This window comes from Wolffia australiana, chromosome 11 (genome assembly GCF_029677425.1).
Source record: "Wolffia australiana isolate 7733 chromosome 11, ASM2967742v1".
Taxonomy (NCBI): domain Eukaryota; kingdom Viridiplantae; phylum Streptophyta; class Magnoliopsida; order Alismatales; family Araceae; genus Wolffia; species Wolffia australiana.
This window is the reverse complement of record NC_135845.1, coordinates 12364281-12387309: the sequence shown is the minus strand read 5'-3', so window position 1 is coordinate 12387309 and position 23029 is coordinate 12364281. Positions and strand designations below refer to the sequence as shown.

The 23029-nt window shown below is 41.4% G+C and overlaps 2 protein-coding genes across 4 annotated transcripts; both read right to left on the bottom strand.

Moving 5' to 3' along the window:
• Nucleotides 1-75: 75 nt before the first annotated feature.
• LOC144709921 (DTW domain-containing protein) lies at nt 76-4524 on the bottom strand. Of its 2 annotated transcripts, none has more exons than XM_078583600.1 (8): nt 4176-4524; nt 3186-3326; nt 2942-3034; nt 1930-2056; nt 1739-1848; nt 1176-1256; nt 992-1077; nt 76-921 (listed from the first exon to the last, which is right to left on the bottom strand). In XM_078583600.1, the coding sequence occupies exons 1-8, from the start codon at nt 4470-4472 to the stop codon at nt 708-710; spliced, it is 1149 nt and encodes a 382-aa protein (XP_078439726.1). In that variant the 5' UTR covers nt 4473-4524; the 3' UTR covers nt 76-707. The 2 variants fall into 2 exon arrangements, with proteins under 2 accessions (XP_078439726.1, XP_078439725.1); XM_078583599.1 differs by having other exon boundaries at nt 76-914.
• A 2194-nt stretch (nt 4525-6718) lies between these two features.
• Nucleotides 6719-10638, bottom strand: LOC144709633 (Plant regulator RWP-RK family protein). Of its 2 annotated transcripts, none has more exons than XM_078583224.1 (5): nt 10282-10638; nt 9006-9578; nt 8408-8455; nt 7599-8325; nt 6719-7527 (listed from the first exon to the last, which is right to left on the bottom strand). In XM_078583224.1, exons 1-5 carry the CDS (start codon nt 10525-10527, stop codon nt 6953-6955), a joined length of 2169 nt encoding a protein of 722 aa, XP_078439350.1. In that variant the 5' UTR covers nt 10528-10638; the 3' UTR covers nt 6719-6952. The 2 variants fall into 2 exon arrangements, with proteins under 2 accessions (XP_078439350.1, XP_078439349.1); XM_078583223.1 differs by having other exon boundaries at nt 9006-9568.
• Nucleotides 10639-23029: the final 12391 nt, after the last annotated feature.

Here is a 23029-nt window from a genome sequence, read left to right as displayed (position 1 = left end):
GACTGTCAATGAGGAGAGATGATGACAGAATGAGTTAGATCTCAGATCCGCTAATGGCAGCGATATCAGGCGATCGAAGCAAACATCTCATCACCATTATTAGCATCTTTGATTACGAATGAAGAAAGATTTTGACAGAAGACGAAATTGGGGATTTCAGATCCACAACAAGCGCCCATTTCAGGTGATCCAAGCAGATGCCTTATCTTCATCATCATCATCATCATCATCACATCACCACCAGCACCACCACCACTACCATCATTATCACCAGCACCACCAGCATCATTATCATCACTATCAACATCATCGTTATCCTCAACTTAGACTGTGAATGAGGGGAGATCGCAACAAGAACTAGGTGGTTTCAGTCCCACTACTGTCACCAATTTCTGCTGATTTTAACAAAAATATCACCATCAGCATCACCATCACTGTCATTATCATCATCATCATAATCATCATCATGATCATCATCACGATCATCATCACGATCATCATCATGATCATCATCATGATCATCATCATCATCATGATCAGCAGCAGCAGCTTTGTTTGCGAATGAGAAGAGATTGTGACAAGAACTAGGTGTTCAGTTTCACTTACTGGACACCATGCTGATTATAGCAAAAATATTGCTATCATTATCACCACCACCACCACCACCATCATCAACTTTGCTTGTGAGTGAGAGATGGCGAGATGAGTTAGAAGAGGGGGTTCCTCTCGCGGCGGGTGACAGACCGACCCATACGTTTGCGGCGCGCCACGAGAGCCTCCAGCAGGGCGTCGAGAGCCTGCTCCAGAGCACTCGCCGGCCCATCCAGCCGGCACGGCGCAAGCTCTGGCCGCCGATCCAGCTCCGACAGAAGCCCCATCGCCGCCGCTGCCGTGCAGGTGCGGTCCCACCCCGGCTGCGGCCTTCCCACGTTGAAAGTCAAAACTCATACTCCTAAAGTCAACCAGTTGACTTTTCGATGCATTGACTCACCTCAGCTTGTGCATAGGGGACACTCCCAGGTCATTGAGGGCGAGGCAAGGCAGCTCATCCTGCCCCCACGCCGCCTTCGCTTGTTCCTACGCGTGGAATGAGATGACCGCAGTCAATGTCTTGGTCAACGCATTTGGAGTTGACTCTCTCTCTCTCTCTCTTTCTCTTGAGAGTTTTTGGGTACCTTCAATCTATTGAACATGGCGGTTGAGTTGCTCCACGTGCCGTCAATAAGCACGAAATTTAAAGCCTTCTGCGGATTTTCCTGCATTGAAGTAAATCAATTTAAAAATTGATAAAAATAGATATTTGAGAGATAAAGACGAGAAAGAGAGAGATATATATTGACAAGAAAGATATATATATATATATATATCTTTCTTGTCAAGAGAGAGAGAGAGAGAGATTGACAAGAGAGAGAGTGAGACAGAGATATTGACAAGAAAAGAGAGAGAGAGAGAGTGAGAGAGAGAGAGAGATTGACAAGAGATAGAGTGAGACAGAGATATTGACAAGAAAAGAGAGAGAGAGAGAGTGAGAGAGAGAGAGAGAGATTGACAAGAGATAGAGTGAGACAGAGATATTGACAAGAAAAGAGAGAGAGAGAGAGAGTGAGAGAGAGAGAGATTGACAAGAGAGAGAGTGAGACAGAGATATTGACAAGAGAGAGAGAGAGAGAGAGAGAGAGAGAGAGAGAGAGAGAGAGAGAGAGAGAGAGAGAGAGAGAGAGAGAGAGAGAGAGAGAACATTAGGCGCCCGGTCTGTAGAGGTGAGGAGGAAATTTTCAAGCGGGATATCCTGAACGAACGATGGAGAGCTGGTCCTGTTGGGATATAAGACCCATACGGACTCCTTCCCTAAAAAAATAGAAAATATTTTCATTGAAACTATACTCTAATAACAATTAATTAATAATTTTAAGAAGCGATCCTACACACCTGCGAGCTTGAATTCATCCCACATGATGTCTTCATCTTCGCGTATTCCGTAGAGACAGAGAGATGCAGACTGTGTGCCAAACACTTGCCATAATAATTTTCCAGTGTTGTTTTGCCTGAGGAAATCCTACATCGTGGATCAATGATCGCCAACTCAGCTCAAAGGAAGAATAAAATTATCATCTTTACTGCTGAAAATTATAAAGTTCCAAAGCTATTGTTAAAAATAATCATTTTTCGCAAAATATTCAAATTTCGGAAGGTCTTGAAATAAAAAATTATCATTTTTACAGCTGGAAGTTTTATGAAAATTCAAAAGTTGGTAATACAAATAGAGGCTTCCTCTACCCATATGAAGAAAGATGAGCTTTCCATGTTCCATCAATAGCACCTAATCAATGTCGATTTTGGTTTACCATGTTCCATCAATAGCACCTAATCTATGTCGATTTTGGCTAGACATGGTCGTTCTGTTCTTTTTGTGCGAATTGTTCATTCTGTTCAGTTTTCAGAACAGAACAAAAACAAATTCGAACAGAACATCGCACAGATCGGCGTGCAGTTCTTTTGTTCCTTTGTGCGAATTTTGTTCTAGTTTTATGTGCGAATTTTGTTTGTTTTTGAAAAAAAAAGAACAGAACAAAGAACAAGGCCCTGTGCGGTACTTTTATGCGAACTTTTTGTTCGTTTAAAACAAACAGAACAGAACCACCATGTCTAATTTTGGTAGGCCATGATCCGTTCACAGGTGTAGGAACCCCTCCCACCATGAATAATCATGTTTGACTTACGATATTTTTTAATTTCCAGAATTCTCATCACTAAAAATACGAAAAATCATATTTCATGATGAATTCAAAGAGACTGGTAATAATTCTTACATCATTTCGTGATGAATTCATTTTATAAATTCAAAAGTTCTTGGAATAAAAAAAAAATCATAAAATTGTTATTGTAATAAGAATTATCATTTTTTAGAGATGAAAAGACTATAACACAAAAGTTATTTTACCTTCGGGTGCATGTACACCCAGAATCGGATTCCGCTCCACAAAGAACTCTGGACCAATCTTGAACACATGCAATCTTCCTCGGCAAGCCAGCACTGAACAAATCAGCCCAAGCAGAGGACCGGGTAATTTTTTTCCATAATTATGTGCACTAGAAAAGAGATTGATACCAAGTCTGAAAACTCAAATACCCACATCAAATCATCAAATATTTTAAAAGTAGGATTAATGCTGAATTTAAGCCACCTTCTGGCAAAGATATCCTCTGCTTCCGAGTAGGCGGCACGCAATCTGGCGCGCTGAGTAAAATTGGAACTTCGATTCAGATTCGGCGAGAGACCTGTACACTCCTCTTTGTTTTCTATCTTCTTGAGCCTTGAAACTGCCCTACAGACGACATTTAAAAGCATTCAATCAAGATTATAGGAAGAACGAGGAATCTGACAAGATTGGAAGTTTCAAAGAGAGAAGTGTAAATCCATATATCAACAACTTGAACTTGATTTGGATAGGTTCAATATCAACACGATTGCAGCTTTTACAGAGCCGAATACATGGAATCAATAGCAAGAGTGTCTCTCTCTCCAAATCATGAACATGTGAACGAGAGTGTCTCTCTCTCTAAATCATGAACATGTGAACATGGATTACAGAAGATCAAGAAAATGATACAACATTTGTGTTATTCTGTGCTTGTTAGCTTTAAAGCGTCCACCTTCCAGATTCAATTTAATAACATAATCATCCGAGAAAAATATTAGGAAGATTATGCTCGCCCACATTTACTCTAAATTCTCGTGTAGATCAAAGTTGAGGTAAGATGGAACAAAATTTGATCATGCGTTCATTAACAGAGACGATCGGGGATAACAAGGTTAAACTCCTCTCGGCTTCCTGACCAAAATACTTCTATACAACCAGATACATCGATTTGCATACATAGCAGAAAAACCCGTGTTTATGTCAGTCTACGTTAATCCAAATTTTCCGTTTGATTGAACATTTAGATATTCCAGGCTTGGAGAAATTACGAGAAACCTCAGCTAAACAGGAATCAATAACAAAAACAAGTAAAAAAAACAAGCAGAGAAGGTCAACAAGAAATATTTCGATCAAAATTTCTGAGGTCGAGTTTCGCTAAATGTCCAGATTATTCCTTCTCAGAGAAAAAAAACGAGAAACAAACAACCGAAAGAAGGAATTCAGAACAGATCAACGGACAAAAAACTGCAATACCTGGAGCTTGCCGCCGATGCCGCCAAACGTGATCTGCTCCTCCGTTTCCATCCTTAAAGCCTTCAAATCGTCGATCGCCTTGGTCACCATGGCTGGAACGGGCGACGAGCTTCCCCATCCCTGCCACTCCCTCGTGCTTACCCCTTCCCCACGCCATCCGTTCCCCTGTTCGGCTACTCTTCCCGTCGTCGGCGGCGCAGCGACGGTGTAGACCGTCGCCTCCATGCTCTTCGCTCCTCCGCCGGCGGCGCCGCCGGAGCTCCGGCACGCGTACGGCCGAGCCGCCGCCGCTCTCATCTGCGCTTCCCCTTCTTCCCCGCGAGCCCCGCCACTCTAACTAACCTCGTTATATCCACTGTAACTAACGTTATATAGTGAGCCCGACCGTCCGGGACGGGACGTTAGGACGGTTCGCGTCGGCTTTCGTCCGTCTCCTTTTATTGCAGGGACGCGGACGGGACGGTTTACGTCCCGTCCGGAACGGAACGTTAGGACGGTTCGCGTCAGGTTTCGTCCTCCTCCCGTTAGTGCAGGGATGCGGACGAGACGGTTTTTCGTCCCGTCCGGAACGGGACGTTAGGACGGTTCACATCAGGTTTCGTCCTACTCCCGTTGGTGCAGGACGCAGGCGGAACGGTTTTTTCGTCCTGTCCGGAACGGGACGTTAGGACGGTTCGCGTCAGTTTTTGTCCTCCTCCTGTTAGTGCAGGGACGCGGACAGGACGGTTTTAGGTCTCAGGACGAAAAACCGTCCCGTCCGCGAGATTGGACGAAAACCGGGACGGAAATTCGTCTCGGGACAAATGGACGGGACGGTTGTCGTCCACTCAGACGAAAAAACTGTCCTGTCCGGAGGTCTTGGATGATGGACGGTAAGGGATGGACGAAAAACCGTTGGATTCGCTTCCGACGGTTGAGATCTTGCCACGTGGCATTGCTATATCAATTCCTTGACATTTTGCATCTAAGTCCCTGCTTTTTTTTTCACGCCCAAACTGACGCCGCCCAAAAGTAATTGTACATATGTACCTCCGCTTTCTCTCTCCAACATGTTTCCCTTAAAAAATGTAGAAAAAGTATAATAAAAAGTTAAACATGATTTTTTTCGTCCCGGAAGAGGGACGGGATGGTTTTTCACCGGATGGGAGGAAACTGGCTAAGTCGGGACGCGGATGATTTTTTCTTCAATAGATGAATCCCTGGACGAGACAGTTTGGATGAAGTTGAAATATCTGGACGTTGGAAGGTGCGATCTTCGTCCCGTCCTGTCCATCATCCACATCCCGGACTATCCGGACCTATAATAGTGTGCCCGACTGTCCGGGATGGGATGTTAGGACAGTTCGCGTCAGTTTTCGTCTCCTATGATTACAGATAGGGTTGGACATTTAGGACCGAGGACCATTTTTGACTCTGACCGGAACCATAGGTCCTCCATTTAGGTCCAAGGGACAAACCAGACTAGAACTAGAAATAGTTATTACATATTTATTTAAATTTTTTTATAAAATTCTACAAATATTAAATCCAAGACAGAGGTTTCTATTGAGGTCAGCAGCCATGTATTGACTAACCGTGGGCACCCTCTTGATATAGAGGATATTTAACATTAACATGAACATATATTTTCTACTTTGACTTTGACATTGGCTAGTCAACCTGACCAGACCAGGACCGAATAAGAATGGACTGGAACTGGACTAAAGTTTAGATAAGGCTAGGTCTTTGCTAAATAGGCGGACCAAACCAGGACCGTCAAACTCTAGTTACAGACTTACAGTGGAGGTTCTTCACTCCAGCCACTTAGCAAGTATCATTTACTTTGAAATTTAAGGACAGAGTAGGGAATTTTTTACCATTCGTCAAAATTTGTCCCGTCCGCATCCATGCATCTTGTATTCACATCATTTTTTTGATGAGAACGGTGAAATGGATGGCGGAATGGTGATAAAACTGGAGTAAGTCGTGGGACGGAATGGAAGTCACAAAAGCTTAATTGAGATTTGAACAAAGAGATTGTTCGGATCTGCTGGGTCGATCCAATTGGCTTAGTAGACCATGTAGATTTGCCCAAATATATTGGTTTGTCTGTTTATTATGCATGTTAATTTTTCATGGTATTTAAAATTTTAGAATTTTTAGTGGGGTTTGAGTAAAGACCAAAGACTTGATAGGAGTGGCGAGTCGGTTGACTTGGGAACAATGGCAGGTAAAAAATAGACCTAATTTAGATCTAGATAGATCAGTTCTCTCCACACATCATTCCAATCCGATCAAGGCTTAGCACAATCCCCATGCTGTCATTATTACATCATCACTCTCTATTAAGATTAAAGCGCTTACCAACTGTGCTAAGCCCTATAGCCAATAGCAAGGCTTCAGCACCCCCTAATGAAGAGTTTAACTACACTCACCTTTGTGAGTGGCTAGCTGAGGGCTGTGCAGATGGAGCTTCCTCAATTCTTGGAGCTCCAAATAACTAATTTCTTACTTCCATTGCTATGACTTCGTCACTTCCCAGTTCGGTGTTGGCTTCTTGGAGGAAAAGACAAAGGCCACAGAGAGGCTATTTTATTATCATACGACACAAAAACAATTGCATAACAAAGCACTGGTTCCTAGGTCAGGGTTGAATTTTCTGCAGATGATGTTAAAGAAAAGGCGGGGTCAACCTGCAAGAAAACTGGCGGTAATAAAATACAAGAAAGGATTATCACAACAAAACTCAACTCACGAGTTGCGTTTTGGAATCGAGGCCTGTACAGAGAGCCGCTACGTCAATCTTCAGAGGACTTTGGAATGTCTCTGGTATGACTGCCCGAAAAGTCAACGACGGAGAGCCTGATGATCTGGCCGCCGGAGAATTCCAGGCACTCGTCCAAGTCAGCATCGCAGGCCAGCAAGACCCATTCGTCATCCTCGTCTAAGTACTTGAGGTCAAACCCTCCCACGTCAAGCTTCAACCTCTTTGCGACGTCGGATTTGACAGAAAACAGGCCCGCCCCGGGTCCAATACTGAATCTCACCAAATCGCCTCTGTAATTGGCTTTGACTTTGTGCAAAAACCCCGAGCTCCTCTTGTCCTTGGAGCTTGCCGAGTCCTTCATATGATGGCCAAGATTGGCTGCTGCAGATGATCCACTGCTTCCCCCACCAGAATTGCGTCGGTCAATATTGCCGGTCTCAAGGTCAACGCCTCGCCAAGGCGGGCAGAGGGCAGAGTCAACCCCATTAACCGATTCGATCACCCTCTTCAGTTTGGAAATCGAGCGGTTGACTTTCTTGATCTTCCGAGATGGCCAGCGGGAAATCCCGTGCCTCCGGCAGATGCGTTTCATAGTTGTCGGACAAACTGTGGTAATCAGTCAAAAGTCAACTCCCTGAAAGTCAACACATTTAAAGTCAACGTTCGAGGGTTTATACCTCCTAGGCTGTTGGCGGCCTCCTTCAAGCTCCCAGAGAAGTAATTCCTCAGAACATCCAAGCTGATCTCTTTCTCGGGTTTTCCTCGTTTTTTCTCCTCTGTCCTCGGCGGTGGAGCAGATGTTTGACCTTCCTCCGTTGAATTTTGTCCAGAGGAACATTCTGAATACTCCTCAAGACGAAGAATCGCATCGGAGACGGAATTCAAGCTTCTCGAAGACCGCCTGACCATGGTCAAAACAGATTCCACAACAGTCAACTGCTCCAGCTCGCTGCTGCAGTTCTCAGGCAAGAAGAACTCCACAATGTAGTCATCTTTGCCCGTGTAGTTGCTCCTAAGGCACAAGGAGAAGCAGCCGACGAGACCAAACATACGAGCATAGTGCACCAGAGGATAATAATTCTTTCCGCATCGGGTAATGTTGCTTGACAAGCAGGGCCGCTTCAGAGAATACGCCATTCCAGGGACCCCCTGCCCTCTCTGAAGGCGATGTTCCAAGCATGCATCTCGGAAACCCCACATGCGTGGCTCCACAACATAGAAGGCGGTGTCTGTTGTTGAGAGGCTTTTTTGTTCTGGGTGCGGCCCGTCTTCGCCCAATAAGATGGCTCCTGGGTCATGGAGAGGAACCCATGTTTGACCCAAAGGCAGTTTATGAGTCTCACAGGCCATGGTGAGGAGTTCCAATACTTCTGACATCGCAGCTTGGTAGCCATCGGTAAATGTCTGGAATTTTTTAGAAGTATAATCAGAGGATTCTTCACAGATAATTATGAATTTGAGTAAACTTGAAGGTTCAAGAGGTTACCCGCATGCTTTGGTGGTCTGAAATTCCGCTGCTTTTTAAATTTACCCCCTGCAAGTCCCCCAAATTAGCAAAAAGATCGTAGAAGGTAGTTCAGTGAAATAAATTTAAAGTCACCTTCGATGACTAGTGGTAAGTGGAGAGTTAAAACTTTGAAAATACCCAACAATGATATATTATGATATTAACAGAATATGAAAAATTGTGCAAATATCTGAAGGTTATATGAGAATATTCAATTCTATTTGACTGGAAAGTATGCGTGAGGGAAGCCAGAAGTTTTCCTGATTTTGAGAAAATAGCTCATGAAAGAGGATATCACGAAATTCATTGAAATTAGAAGAAAAAAATCGTCAGGTTCTGCACAAATAATATTTTCTTCTTGTCTTGAATTTTTCTTCTTGTTTACTAACTCCAGATTCATCTACTTTGTAACCTAAAGCCCGAACCTTATGAAATAAACTTTCGTCAGTATACATATGATGTCCCAGATCTCCAAACTGTAAATGAATCGACAAATATAAACACTTCTAGAAAACAACGATGCACATTGCAAATACGTTAATCATCAAAGGAAGAGTTGAAGAAGACGGATTCTCACCTCAAGCGCTTTGCACACTCTATCAACTTCAAAAGCGTAGTTGATCTTGGGGGACGTCATGATAAGCTCCACAACAGCGACACATTTTTTATAATGAGGTTCAAAAACTGGCAAAGCCAAGGATCCCTTCACATTATAATTGAGAGCATGGGTAAGCCGGGGATACTCTTTCCGACTATAGTACTGAACATCAGGCGTCCATTCAGGGGATTTCTGACAATATACACGACCAGGAAGCCCAAGGTCTCCTTCATCATGGTCATCGACTGAGAACAGATAATTCAAAGATACTGTTCTATACTGCAGAAGAGAGATGCATCGCGGATCTAACACAAAGGGTTGCTCTGAAGTGGTCAGCATTTGGCGATTTCCACACGTCACCGGGGCCCAAACTTGAACAAGAACATGTTGGTCCAAAGAATCTTTGAAGCATCGAAGTGCTTGAGTCATCTTCTCTTTGATGACGCAGGAAACGTCGTATGATTCCTTTCCTGTTTCATTTGAGAACGATTCTCTTCCAGTCCCAATGCTCAGGCGACCATCAAATGCTTCCTCACAAGTACCTGTATTCATCTTCAGTTTAGAAAGATGAAATTAAGTGAAAATTCAAAGTATTAACCCGAAATAACTCAGTGTAGTCGACTCTTTCAATTGATTGTGGCAAAATTCATGTTTAAGACGCAATTGCTCTTGATGTGGTTTGACAGATGGAATTATGGCAATTAGAGCCTCTTTGTAAGCTTTCAAACTCGTGAGACAACTGAGTGTAAGCTTTCAAATTATTGTCCTGAAATAACTCAGTGTAACCGACTCTTTCAATTTTGATTATGAAAGAGTTCATTTTTAAGACGCAATTGATCTCAATATGGTTTGACGGATGGAATTATCGAAACTAGAGCCTCTTTCTAAGCTTTCGGATGAGTGAAAAAATTAGCAGAAGGAACATCAAAGCTTCCTCGTAAATCATGTGAGGAAACATTATTAATTTTAATGAACTTGAAGGAAAATTCCAACTATTACCCCAAATGACTCAGTGCAATCCACTCTTTAAAACGATAAATCATTGAAAAGGTCATATTTTAATACGCAATTCCTCACGATAATGCAATCCACTCTAAAAGATAACAACCTCTTTCCAAGCTTTCAGATAACGCAAAAACAATCGACACAAGAAGAATCAAAGCTTCCACGCACATCACGCAAGGAAATAACATCATTAAAACAACAAAACTCTCCACGCAAAAAGGATATCAAAGAACAGGAATTCAGGACTCACCGGGATCAAAATTGGAGAAATCGGCGACCACAGTAGAAGTCCCGACGACTGTATCATAAAAAACAACGGAATCCGGCGGCGGAGGCGATGATGGCAAGGCCTGAAGACTGTTCTGAGGAGAAGATAGAAAATAAGCGGCCGGAGATTCTGAAAGGAAAGCTGCGGCGTCAAATTGCCACGACGCGTCCAATTCGAGCTCTGAATCCATGGCAGGAGCTCCGATCGGCATCTCGTCCGGCTTCTCATCACCGTCTTCCGACATGGTTCGCTCTCTGACACCTGTTCTTCGCGATTGTTGGCGATTCCGTTGCAGTTTTACCGGCTTTGGCCACTTCCCAAGTAGTGGAGATGAAAAGGCGGCGAATGAATTATTCCCTAATATACCCCTCTAGATGAGCCCCTTTACGCTTTGACTATTTCATTATAACCTCGATCCGTAAATAATTTGATTCTTACGCTTTTCGTTGGCGGTTTTTTGCCTCAGCAGAAAGTATATTACGCAGTAGTCTTCGCCGTCCCGATATCCATCCAATATCTGATATCGTACAACCGATATCCGATATCTGGGAAAAAGTGGGATGGTTCGGGATATCGGATATCGGATATCGGGCGATATCCGTCCATCAGGGGTTGGACGGATATCGGTACCGGATATCGGAGGGGGAGGGACGAGGCGGATCTCGGATGCTGGATATAGGTTTCCGATATCCGGATATCGAAAACCGATATCCAGCAATTTTTTTTCAGTTATTTGCAATTCCATATCGGAACATTCAAATTTTCGTAAGACTATATATTCTCTCCAGCGATTTTTCAGTTAAATCTCATCTTAGCCGCCCCGCGGCCCATAATTATCTAAGTTAAAAAATTTAAAACCTCATGATAACGAGGTAGAGTTACCTAATATAGCTATTAAAACAATAATTTTAATGTTATTTGAGGAAAATGTATGGCGTTTAATAGTTAGTAAACGAAAGTATAATGTTAATATGACCCAACAACTAATACTACTAGGTAATTAATATGTAGTGATTTTGGAGTAAATAAAGTTACTAATATAGTGAATAAAATTAACAATAGATTCAATCTGACATAACAACCAGGGGTATTAAGAAATAAATATATTATTATTTTAGGAAAACAAAATTGTGTTTTATAGTTAGTGGATTAAGTAATAATGTTAATATGACCTAACAACTAATACTACTAGGTAATTAATATGTAGTGATTTTGGAGTGAATAAAGTTACTAATATAGTGACAATAGATTTAATCAGACATAACAACCAGGGGTATTAAGAAATAAATATAATGTCATTTTAGGAAAACAAAATTGCGTTTTATAGTTAGTGAATTAAATAATAATGTTAATATGACCTAAAGTTACTAATTCAGTGAATAAGATTAACAATAGATTTAATAAAATTTAATATTATGCATTCAACATGATCGTCGTAGTAATCTAGGGATATTCAATTACATATTTGGCAAATGTATCAAAATTTGAATAAATTCAAAAGAAACCATACACGTCGTCAATTTGAGATTTCTAGCAAAATTTACACGTATGCTATAATTGCGGCCCTGTCAAAAAAGCGTAGTCCTAACGGCTCTGTCAGAGATTTGTGCTCAATTGATCATCACCTGCGTTGCATAAGATAAGTGATAAGTAACGATAATTACGTATAAATAAGAAGATCTAGTTCAGTTATGTGATGTGTACCTCGAGCACATGCGACCACACCATCTTCGTCGTCGTCAGCATCCTCATCTAGCTCGACGTCATTGTACCAACGTTTGTTGTCGGCACGGAGCCAACACTTCACAGTGATTAGTGTTTCAATGCTTATTGGCGACAGACGCGATCGCTTGTACGTGACAATATCATTGCCAACCGAGAACATGCGCTTGGCAGGGGCGCTCGTCGCACATACGGATAATAGGTCCCTCGCGACGGTTGCAAGCAAGGGGAAACGCTTCGCCGCCGTCGTGGCCCACCAAGATAATGGAGTGAACACACCCTCATTTGGCACAGTCTCCGCAAGGAACTGGTTGAACTCATCCCAGGCCGACCGCGTCGTCACCGGTGCCGGTTCCACGTGCTGCATAGTGGTGCTAAGCCACTCGTCCAACTCTTCACCTCCTCGCTGCCCCTCCTCAGCGGCTCGTCTCGGAACACGGCTCGACCTGTCACCGGGCAACAACGACCGTACGTATGCGATGGTCGCCTCTCGGACCCCCGGGCGGAGCATTGCCCTTTGTGGATCGGATCCATCAATGCTGCGGCTGTGATCGCCTCATTCGCCCACAATATCTCCACGTACTGTGCAAGCTTGGAAAGCATCGCTCTACACGCCTGTGCCATGTTTGAACGATCTCCTTCGTGCAAGCGTCGAACAGATGTAAAAAATATGCCGTCTTCGATTTGCTGGATCACTTCCTCCATGTGAACCTTGAGGCTGTTTACGAGATAAAGGACATCGCAGATCGCCGGCGTCACTGTCTTGCAAACATGATTAGTCGATACGGCAAAACAGCCAAGGATGCGGCAGAACTGTTTGACCAATTCCCACTCGTCCTTCGACAGCTTCGACGACGTCGCCTTCTGGCCAAAAGCCGTCGAGACTTCGTCAAGTACATCACGCTTCTTCACGGCGTCCGCCAACATAGTGTATGTGCTGTTCCATCGGGTTGGACAGTCTAAGACAACCATGTTGGAGTCCCCGACTTCGGGGTCGTCTTCACAGGCTTGGGCGTAGAGCTCCGAATACTCCGCACTAGGGTGCGTACCTTTGCAACTGCATCACCCAGACATAATGGCTTGCGTGGTCCGTCAATGTCATTAGACATTGAGTATACATCACCGAGATCATTGTCGTGGTCGCTGTCGTTACTGATCTGCGGTCCTTGTCACATCGCCTTCTTTGGGTTCCACATCCTGGGCCGAAGGAATATTGAAGCTTTTTAACGCCGCTTGCACGACAATATTCAGAATGTGTGCGACACATGGGACGTGCCTCCTGGCGGTAAACGTCGGGTTTACGCTCTTCAACTTTCTCGCCATCAAAGCCAACATCCTTTTATTCGCCGTGGCATTGTCGGTAGTAACGACATAGACCTGCATAATTACGTTAGACATGTAAAGTAACAAGTTCAACTAATAAAACGATCAACACGCTGAGTTCTGACCTTCGTCCGCAGACAGAACTCATCTAGTGCTTGGAGAACAATGGACGCCATGTTCTCCCCGTCGTGCTTGCCAACGATTTTCCAGATGGCAAGAACCCACTCTCTGTACGTCCATGTGTCGTCCACCCAGTGGACGGTGATGCCTAGCAATCCGGTCCCGTTCTCCGCAGTCCACACGTCTACGGTAAGTGACACTCGGGCCACAGTCTCCCAAAGCTTCCTCACACCAATTTTCATTTGGCAGTGCATTTGGATGGTCCACCGCTTTATGACTTTCGCACTTGGAGGATCCAAGTCGATAAACGTCGCATAACGCCACATATCCTTGAAGGCGACATTGTCAACAATGCTCCAAGGTGAATCTGTCAGGCATACGAACCGTGCAATGAAGTTCTTCGTCTCATCTGGAGTGTGCCCTTTAATCGGCCCCCTTCGGCTAGGCTCTCCCTGTTGTTTGCTCTGCATTCTGTCAGTGATGCGTGTCTGACCACGTTCTTCAGGGACTTCACCCTTCAGTTCGGCATGACGAGCTGGATGGCAGGATTTGAAGTGACGCCAAAATACATTTGTGCTTTTGTTGGCTTGCCGCTTAATGGGTCTCCTCTTACTGTGCGGGTTCAACTCCCGACACAGTAAGCATGTGTAGTATCCATCTTCCATCAGTTCGAAGTAGTCAGTGATGAGGGAACGATTCGAATGAGGTTGACTCTGTACGGCACGGAAAGTTCCCCCCTGCGTACGTTCGGGACCTACGGCTCCTAACCCAACTCTTTCCTAGGCTGAGTCACTGCCTCCGGTTGGATTCATGTTTCTGATGACATAATTTTGGTGAGCTAAATTCAACAGACCGGCATCACATGATGCCAAAGTGCAATTTATACTATGAGTTACGTAACGTATGCAATGAATATGACAATTTAGTAAAATAAAGAAACACACGCAACAACAAGAGTCCATAGAGAAGAACAAATTCAAGAATATGGGTGTAAAGCATCTAATTGTGCACAAGTGAGCACGAACATTAACACAAGAAAAAACATGGAAAATAATACTAAAATTGACTCACCCAATTAAATTTCATTGCGCATACCAAGTTCAATAAAACGGCTTTACAAGCATCTATTTCGTGTACAAGCGAGCACTAATAAGTCCTTGTCGAGCTTTAAATAACAGAAAATAAGAAAAAAAACAGAGAAGAGAAGAAGATGATTAGAGAAAAAACAAAATAAGAAGGAGAATATGGAGAAGAAGGGAAGAAGAGGGAAGATGAAGAGAGTAAAGAAGAAGAAGAAGAGAAAACAGCATAGAAGAAGTAAAAAACTAGATAAGAGAAAAACGAGGAAGAGAAAGAGGGGGAGAAAAAAACAGCAGAGTAGGAAATTAAAGAAGAAGAGGGGAAAATATGGGTAGAGGAGGAAGAAGGCTAAAAGACGAGGAAGAGAAAAAAGACGAGCATAAAACAGTAGAACAGGAAATTAAAGAAGAAGAGGGGAAAAAATGGGTAGAAGAGGAAGAAAGCTAAAAAAACAAAGAAGGGAAGAAATAATGAGAGGAAAAAGTGGGGAATTAAACTGGGGAGACAGAGAAGAGAAGAAGATGATTAGAGAAAAAACAAAATAAGAAGGAGAAGAAGGGAAGAAGAGGGAAGATGAAGAGAGTAAAGAAGAAGAAGAAGAGAAAACAGCAGAGAAGAAGTAAAAAACCAGATAAGAGAAAAACGAGGAAGAGAAAGAGGGGGAGAAAAAAACAGCAGAGTAGGAAATTAAAGAAGAAGAGGGGAAAAGATGGGTGGCGGAGGAAGAAGGCTAAAAGAACAAAGAAGGGAAGAAAGAGTGAGAGGAGAAAGTAGGGAATTAAACTAGAGAATAGGAAAACGAAGAAGATGATTAGAGAAAAACAAAAGAAGAAGGAGAATATGGAGATGCACTGAAGAAAAGGGTAGATGGTGTGGACTGTGCTAGTGGAGAGACGGTTCGCCCAGAACCTGGTATGAGATATCATGGCAAGTAATCTAAAATTTCAGTTTTTTTAAGGGAATTGATTGATTTTGATGATTTTGAGCTGACCCAGATTGAACTATTGAGGAAAATGGTGTCAACCAATTGATTGATTTTGAAGATTCACGTAATCTTGCGAGAGTGGTCAATCAGGAGCATTACATTAGACTGAAAAGCCTTTTGAAAGACCCTGCCGTCTACTCCTCTATGGTTTTTGGTGGTGGCGTTGATAATGATGCCATGTGAGTTATTGAAAAATTATTGTTGAAGACAACAAATAACATCATAATTGTCCTAAAAAAGTCATCATGGTCTGTAGTATCTTGAAGATGAAGCTAAATTGTCATCATCATTCTCGTGGAGACAAATGACAAAGAAAATGACAACTTCGTCACCCATAGAAATAAGGCCTTCTTCACCCATAGAAAGACAGATGAGTGACAGACTGGGGATGAGGATGGGGATTCTCAACGATGCTGAATTGCTGACAATCATCCCACGACAAGGTAAGAAAAGTTTCTAATGCGAGGATGATGACCACTGATGATGCAGACGACAACAATAGAAGATGGGACCAACTAGCATGATGATTGAGACGAGGAACACATATGAATGAATTGAATTGAATACCGAATTGAATACCGAATTGAATACATGATGATTGAGACGAGCATGATGATTGAGACGACAGAGAAGAGAAGAATTGGAGACTACGGTCGAGAGAGAAGAGAGGGGCGAAGGAGAATTGGAGAGTGGAAAATGGAGACCGAAATTAGAAAAATTACAAAAATGTACCTGCGACTTTGCCGTCCGCAGACACTGCCGTCCACTCCCCGCCGTCCGCCTACTCTGCTTGCCGCTCGTCATTGCCCGCTCCCGTTTGATTCAAAGCTTCGAAAAAAAATGAGGGAGATTTCATGACTTAAGAAATTCGATGTGGATATCGAAAACCGATATCCGCATCAATATCCGGTACCGTCATCTGTCCCCCTGAGACGGGAGACGGATGCCGGTATCGGACGGATACCGGTATCGAATATCGGCACTGTAGCAACCGATATCCGATACCGATATCCGGTATCCGGATATCGGAAAAAGCGGATACCGAAAATTTCATTTCTGGTATCCGGTTCAGCATCCATCCCGATACAGGTATCCGGTACCGCCATCGGGACGGGCGAACACTATTACGCAGACAGGATCGTCCTGGACGTGGAAGGACGGGACGGGGCTAAGATCAGTGCATGGACGCAGACGGGACGGCTTTTTCGTCTCAGGATGAAAAAATCGTCCAGTCTGCGTCCCGACTTTGCCATTTTTGTCCCACTCGGAGAAAAACCATCCCGTCCCTTGTCCTGGACAAAATATCTAATAAAAATAGTTCCAAGGACTGATTGAATTAATATGGATATTTTTTAAGTTATTTAGGGAAATATGGAGGAGAGAGAAAGTAGAGGGACATATGTACAATTACTTTTGGGCGGCGTCAGTGTGGGCGCACAAAAAAAAGCAGGGATGTTGATGCAAAATGTCAAGGAATTGATATAGCGATGCCACATCAGAAGTGAATCTGTTGGATTTTTGTCCAAGACCTCCGGACAGGACGGTTTTTTTGTCCAACTGGACAAAAACCATCCTGTTCATTCGTCCCGGGATAAATTTCCATCTCGATTTTTGTCCAACCTCGCAGACGGGACGGGATGAAAAAACCATCTCGTTTGCGTCCCTGCACTATATCAGTAAATTCCACAAAAACCCAAAAAAATTCCACTGAAACCACTGCTCTTAGTCACCTGAAGGCGTAGTGAACATAAATGCTTTCCGATTTGTTAAAATGTAGATGTATAATCATAGCCTTTATATACTTATGGATAAATATTCATCATGGCATGTTATTGACCCAAATTTTGTCTTACAAAGTATTCTGCCATTTTATTTTCAAGTTTTCCATAAAGTTTACTGTTAAGTAGTTGTTTCTATTTCATCGATGGTTTCATTTTAAGGGAAAGTGCAAATAATATAAATTCTCTTACACGTCATGGTATTGCTTAAAGTTTATTTCTGTATAAATGATGTAGAATTTTTTCATATAATAATGATAATAAAAACTGATGCATGCATTAATGTGCTTATGTTCCATAATTATTCAAGCTATTTTTTGCACGAAAAACACACATTATGCAATATTTCTTGATAAAATATGAAATTATATAAAATGACCAATCATTCTTTTCTGTATTCATGGGTATTTGGAGACTAACTGCACTTGACTTCCTTGGAGGAGGAAACCAGGCGAAAAAAGCAGTCTTCAAGCCAAAACTATGCTGGAATAGGAGCCCAAGACATGGCCAAAGTAGATGCACATTTGTCTGGCTTCTATATAAGGCACCCATGTCTTAGTAAAAAAATTCACATTTTATTAAATCTGGTCTAGTTCGAATCTAGTACCTATCTTTTAGAAATTAAACAAGGATGTGGTTTCAAAGAGACTCATGCTAGTTGATAATCACAAATAAGATGCAAATTTTCATAGTAAATTCATGCAATATATGTGTTTATTCTCCTTGAAATTATCCTTAATCAATGTTATTAGAATTGAAAATGATTTATTTCACATTTATAATAAATTTACAAATTTTCTTTATTTTTTAGTATTTTAACATAATTTTTTTTTGATTTATTTAAATATTTATTTTCATTCTTAAAATATTTTATGGGGTTTATTATATTTGTAATATGATATTATGATATTTATGGATTTACTAATATTTTTATGGAAATTTCTGAAGTTAATATTCATAATAAAATCATATAATAATTCAGAATATATAAATTTGAATTTGTTTAAATATTTTTGGTCAATTAGCTGACTTCTCTACTCCTAGAAGTTCATGCCAGCTAGCAATCCACCATACAATTCAGAGGAGAGAGAAACATATATGGCTCAGGTCGCTCCAAGTTGAAAGATGATTTGAAGGTAGTTCCAAAAACTCCCTCCTCTATCCGTCCATCATCTTGGATCTATAAATAGAATCCCCCATCATTTTAATAATGTACCTTTGGATTTTGTTCTTAATTACAATTAGCGGGGTGATTTGCTCATTAAAAATCTTGCTTGTGTCCATTCTTGTACTCCAAGAGTGAAGGTCTGAAGGAGCTATATTTAGATCAAGACACATGAAAAAAAAACACCACATGGCCCATTGGGCAGGTGATGACGTGGCTAGTGCGATCTTCATCTTTTGCCTACTCACATCTCTGTTCTTTTTCCTAGGTTATCATTGGTGATAACCTAGGTTTACACTCTCACATACACCAGAAATGTATATCCGCCTCCATCTCCATCTCCATCACTGGTTGACACTGGTCGGCGTGTATCCGCCTCCATCTCCATCACACCAGCAATGGTAAAATTGTCACCACATGCCCCTGCTCCGCCGTTTGCCGGTGCGTATCGACCTCCTTCTCCATCGCACTAGCAACAATAAAATCGTCATCACACTTCTCTGCTCCATCGTTTGTCAGTGCATATCTGCCTTCATCTCCGTCGCAAACATCATGGTATCTCTTTCATCCGATCCACTCCATTCACATCCTTTGTGGTCTACAATCATCTAGCGCTCCCAAACTGCTAGCTAAGATATATAAAAATTAGCATTATTTTGGTATTTTTCTACTATGTAGTATGAAAATTCTCAAACTTATTCTAAAAAATCTGAACAAAGTAGGTTAAAATTGGATTAATGTTTTCTGAATTTCCTATAATTAATTTAAATTGTTTTTATTATTTTTCTTCAATTAAATTATATTTTTCCTAAAATAAATAAAAAATCCTAAAATAGAAATCAAAGATAAAATTCAATAAGTCAATACTTGGTCTCTTTGGATTTGACCCTTACTCTCCCTATGCTTGTAGGGAAATTATAAATATTTTTGTATTAACCAGAAGCCTTGAATGACATATTTAACCATAATTTATGGTTCATCACTAGTCACATCTTGATCATCAAATACCTCTATTTACTCTCCTCTCATTTGTAAATTTTTGATTTGAATTTTTCCTTCAACATTAATACCATTGTATTACAACATTTTCTCATCTCCATTTATTCAAAAATAGTATTGTAGAAGATGAGGGAGAGATGATGATCAAGGGTTATAGCACAATACACCACATGGCCTAGGACTAACAAAAGGTTTGCATTACCTTCCAACTTGGAAATCCTGGAATCTCCCTCCTAGAAGTTGGCTTAGATCCACAAACTAACTATAAATCCCATACACAAATTTCGCCCATTACACTTTCTACATACTGTATAGTCCATCCTCTCCTCCCTTGAAAGCAAATTTCACATGCGATCTAAGATCTGAGCACTAACACAATCCACAATTTTAACAACTTTCATCAATCAAAACATGATTCACTCACCTTCTTGAGAGACTCAATCAAGCGCATGAGAGGCAGGCAACTGCTACAGGGATACCAGCCTCAACGGCGGCCGCACCAACATCTACAACATCAGCTCATGCCCCCACAGCCAACTGCTGCTCGAGCATATGCTGTGTACCGATGCTCCCCACCACTCACGAGCACCACAAGGGATACCAACATCCACAAAAGCACGAATGAAGTGACTCAATTGCTCTACAACTGCCACAATTATCTATGCTATCATTGCACTATGAACACCCTAGACATGGTTGTTCTGTTCCTTTTTTGTGAATCTGTGCAAATTGTTCGTTCTGTTCGGAAAACCGAACAGAAAAATAACCAATTTTCACATATCATCACATAGACCCGTGTGTGGTTCGGATTGTTCGCTTTATGCAAAATTTTTTAATAATTTTTTTTTAAAAAATGACACTATTTTCCCCTCTCCCTAGTTCCTCGGAAGTCGGCGCTCTCCCTCAGTCCCTCGGCGCCCTAGTCCCTCAGCGGCCTCCATCATTTTCATGGTCATCGTCCTCTCATGTGAGATCGCTTCTTGAAATTTATCAGGTATGAGAAAAACTTGGGGACCCCCTTCTCTTCGATGCAACATGAAAGATTGGGGACCCCCCTCTCTTCTATGATGTGGAGAGCTAATGCTCGAAAAAACTTTCACAACTTCAGTAGAATTTATCGAGAGTTAATATTGATCCCCTAGAAAAAGCTCATATAGATGCTGTCGTGGGACGACACACACGGAAAGACCCCAGACAAAGGGCGACTTTTGAAGCCTTGCTTTCTCCTCGATGGAGAGTAAGTTTTGGTTGCCAGTATGAAATCTGCTTCTCTTTCTTTGAAATGTCTGATGGAATATCCTATTTTCACCTTTTCTCTATACATTATTTTAAAATTTCCTGTCATGTGTCTGCATCTCTTAAATTTTGACGATTTCTAATACATAAGCTGGGCAAAATACTACTCTTTAGAAAGCTTGGTTTGTCTTTTGTAGTATCTGAAGAAAGACTTTGTGAATGATGTGTTCCGAAAAGTTATGCGCTGTTTCTTTGTGAATAATATTGCCATCTTGTGAAGTATCATCTGTCACGACATTTTTTGCGTATTTCTAAGTTCACACTATTCTTTTAGGACCAGGAATATTGGTTAGATTAAAATGGTGGGTTGTTTAATGAAAAATTGAGGATCATTTTTGGCCTATTTTCTGCATCTTCAGTATTCATCTTCTATGAGCAATTTAACAGCCCTTGTGTTATGTTATAAATATCCCCATTGTTATGCCTGAACAACAATGCGATGTTTATGATAGAATCCAAAATCCAAAACAAGTCCACTGTTTGGAAAATATGTACTGTAAAGTGTTTGAAAGTTATCCATTCACAGCATGATCAAGAAGCAATGAGGATCCCTCTCTTAATCTCTTTCTCAGGTAGGAAGTCCCCAACGCTACTTAGTTGCCCTCCAACCTTCGCCACCAGATGCTCCTTTTCTAATCTGAAATACTGGGTATCATCTCAGTCGCTTGATGAACCCTTTAGGGTGCTTACTGCAGCACCCTTACCTGCATAATATTCCTTTCATCTTCTTCTTCTTTGGTATATAAATAACTGTTTGTACTGTATCATTTCTCCATATCGATCGAAGCTATATATAAAGTAGGTACTGATAACCGTAGTAACAGCTAGGATGAAAAAGGGATTTATATTTTTCAGTTTATTTATGCTTTTTCTATTTAAGTCCCTCCACCTGAATGTGTTATTTTTTAAACCTCCATGTCTCTATATATGTAAATGTGTCCCTGGGGAGATTTGTCTCATCAACATATTCTATTTAAAACTCGAGGACTCTCTCCTTGAACCGCATGTGATTTGAATTTCAACAGAACACAATGAGGATAACAATAATTTCGGCAACATTGGCAGAAACAATGTTTAAAATTTGTTATTCTTTTGCTTTGTTAGTTATCTCTTAAAATGCTGACCTTTGTGCTTCATTTGACGCTGGATGCTTTTAAGAGATCATGTGATATGCTGGAAACTATAGTCGGTGATGCTTGAGTTGAAGCTAGACGATGGCATTGTTGATTCAGAGGGCCTTCTAAAATTTTTCTCATCCGATGATCTATTGGAGAAAATGCATTTTTGAGTGCCCATAGAAACCCTTAACATGGGATTGGGTTCCAATCTTCTCCGAATGAAACTTCAGGATTAAGGGCGATTTCATGTAGAATAAGGGCAATACATTTATCATATTTAAACATTGTTTGGTATGCTTCTTAAGTCCCCATGTGATGAAGGCCAAGCTCTCTTCTTACAGGATCTTGTAAGTTGGTACAAAAATGAGACAGTGCTACAAAAGCATCCTACTAAAGACTGCAAATACACATTAAATTGTGAAATTCCATTCCATTATGTATTTGTGGGAACTTTCATTTCTCTTTGCAATATGCTTCCACAAATTGGTGAGATGGGATTGATATACGTCTCATGTGGATTTTTCTTTGGGGGGGGGGCACGTAGTCATGAGTTGTTCTCTTTGTTGGTTGAGAAATGACTCAAGAAATGCCGTAAGTTCTTCCAATAAATTTTGGGTACCCCTGATTATTTGAGGTTGAGAAGCAATAACTTATGAGCCTCAGTTATATGTGTCCATCTAGGAAAAAAATCCCTCGCATCATCCTAGTATTCTTCAGGGCCCTTGTGCCCATTGAAAGCCTTTGCTTCTCTATCTCTCCGATGGTAGTAATTAAACAAATTAATTGATAACATTTTGATAAAAAATCCTATTATTATTTTTTATGCTTGCATTCTTGTTTATGTATTTTGTATCTCACATTCTATCTTCCATTTGTATTTGGCTTCTATATCTGTCTAGTGAAGGGAAAAAATGAGACATGGATGAGATTCTCGTCTGAAAGAAAGGATTTTTTGTGTTACTTATTGTCATATATTTCTTTTATTTTGCATCTATATCTCTCATGTGGAGGAAAATAACAGGTCGATGAGATTTTATTGTGAAGAAAAAGAATCTCTTATCGTTACTTATCATTGTGCTTTTGTTATTTGTGGATTTTACATCTTAGTATGACTTTCTCATCTGCATTATGATTCTATATATCT

What these genes read in the sequence shown, in the direction of transcription:
- LOC144709921 (XM_078583599.1), bottom strand. Translation starts at nt 4,472, where the DNA reads ATGAGAGCGGCGGCGGCTCGGCCGTACGCGTGCCGGAGCTCCGGCGGC. An exon ending in GGATGAATTCAAGCTCGCAG is followed by an intron (nt 1,849 to 1,929) that starts GTGTGTAGGATC and finishes CTATTTTTTTAG; the next exon opens with GGAAGGAGTCCGTATGGGTC. An exon ending in TCCCCTATGCACAAGCTGAG is followed by an intron (nt 915 to 991) that starts GTGAGTCAATGC and finishes GGAAGGCCGCAG; the next exon opens with CCGGGGTGGGACCGCACCTG.
- LOC144709633 (XM_078583223.1), bottom strand. Translation starts at nt 10,543, where the DNA reads ATGTCGGAAGACGGTGATGAGAAGCCGGACGAGATGCCGATCGGAGCT. An exon ending in TTTCTCCAATTTTGATCCCG is followed by an intron (nt 9,569 to 10,281) that starts GTGAGTCCTGAA and finishes AGATGAATACAG; the next exon opens with GTACTTGTGAGGAAGCATTT. An exon ending in GAGTGTGCAAAGCGCTTGAG is followed by an intron (nt 8,456 to 9,005) that starts GTGAGAATCCGT and finishes GGGGACTTGCAG; the next exon opens with GGGGTAAATTTAAAAAGCAG.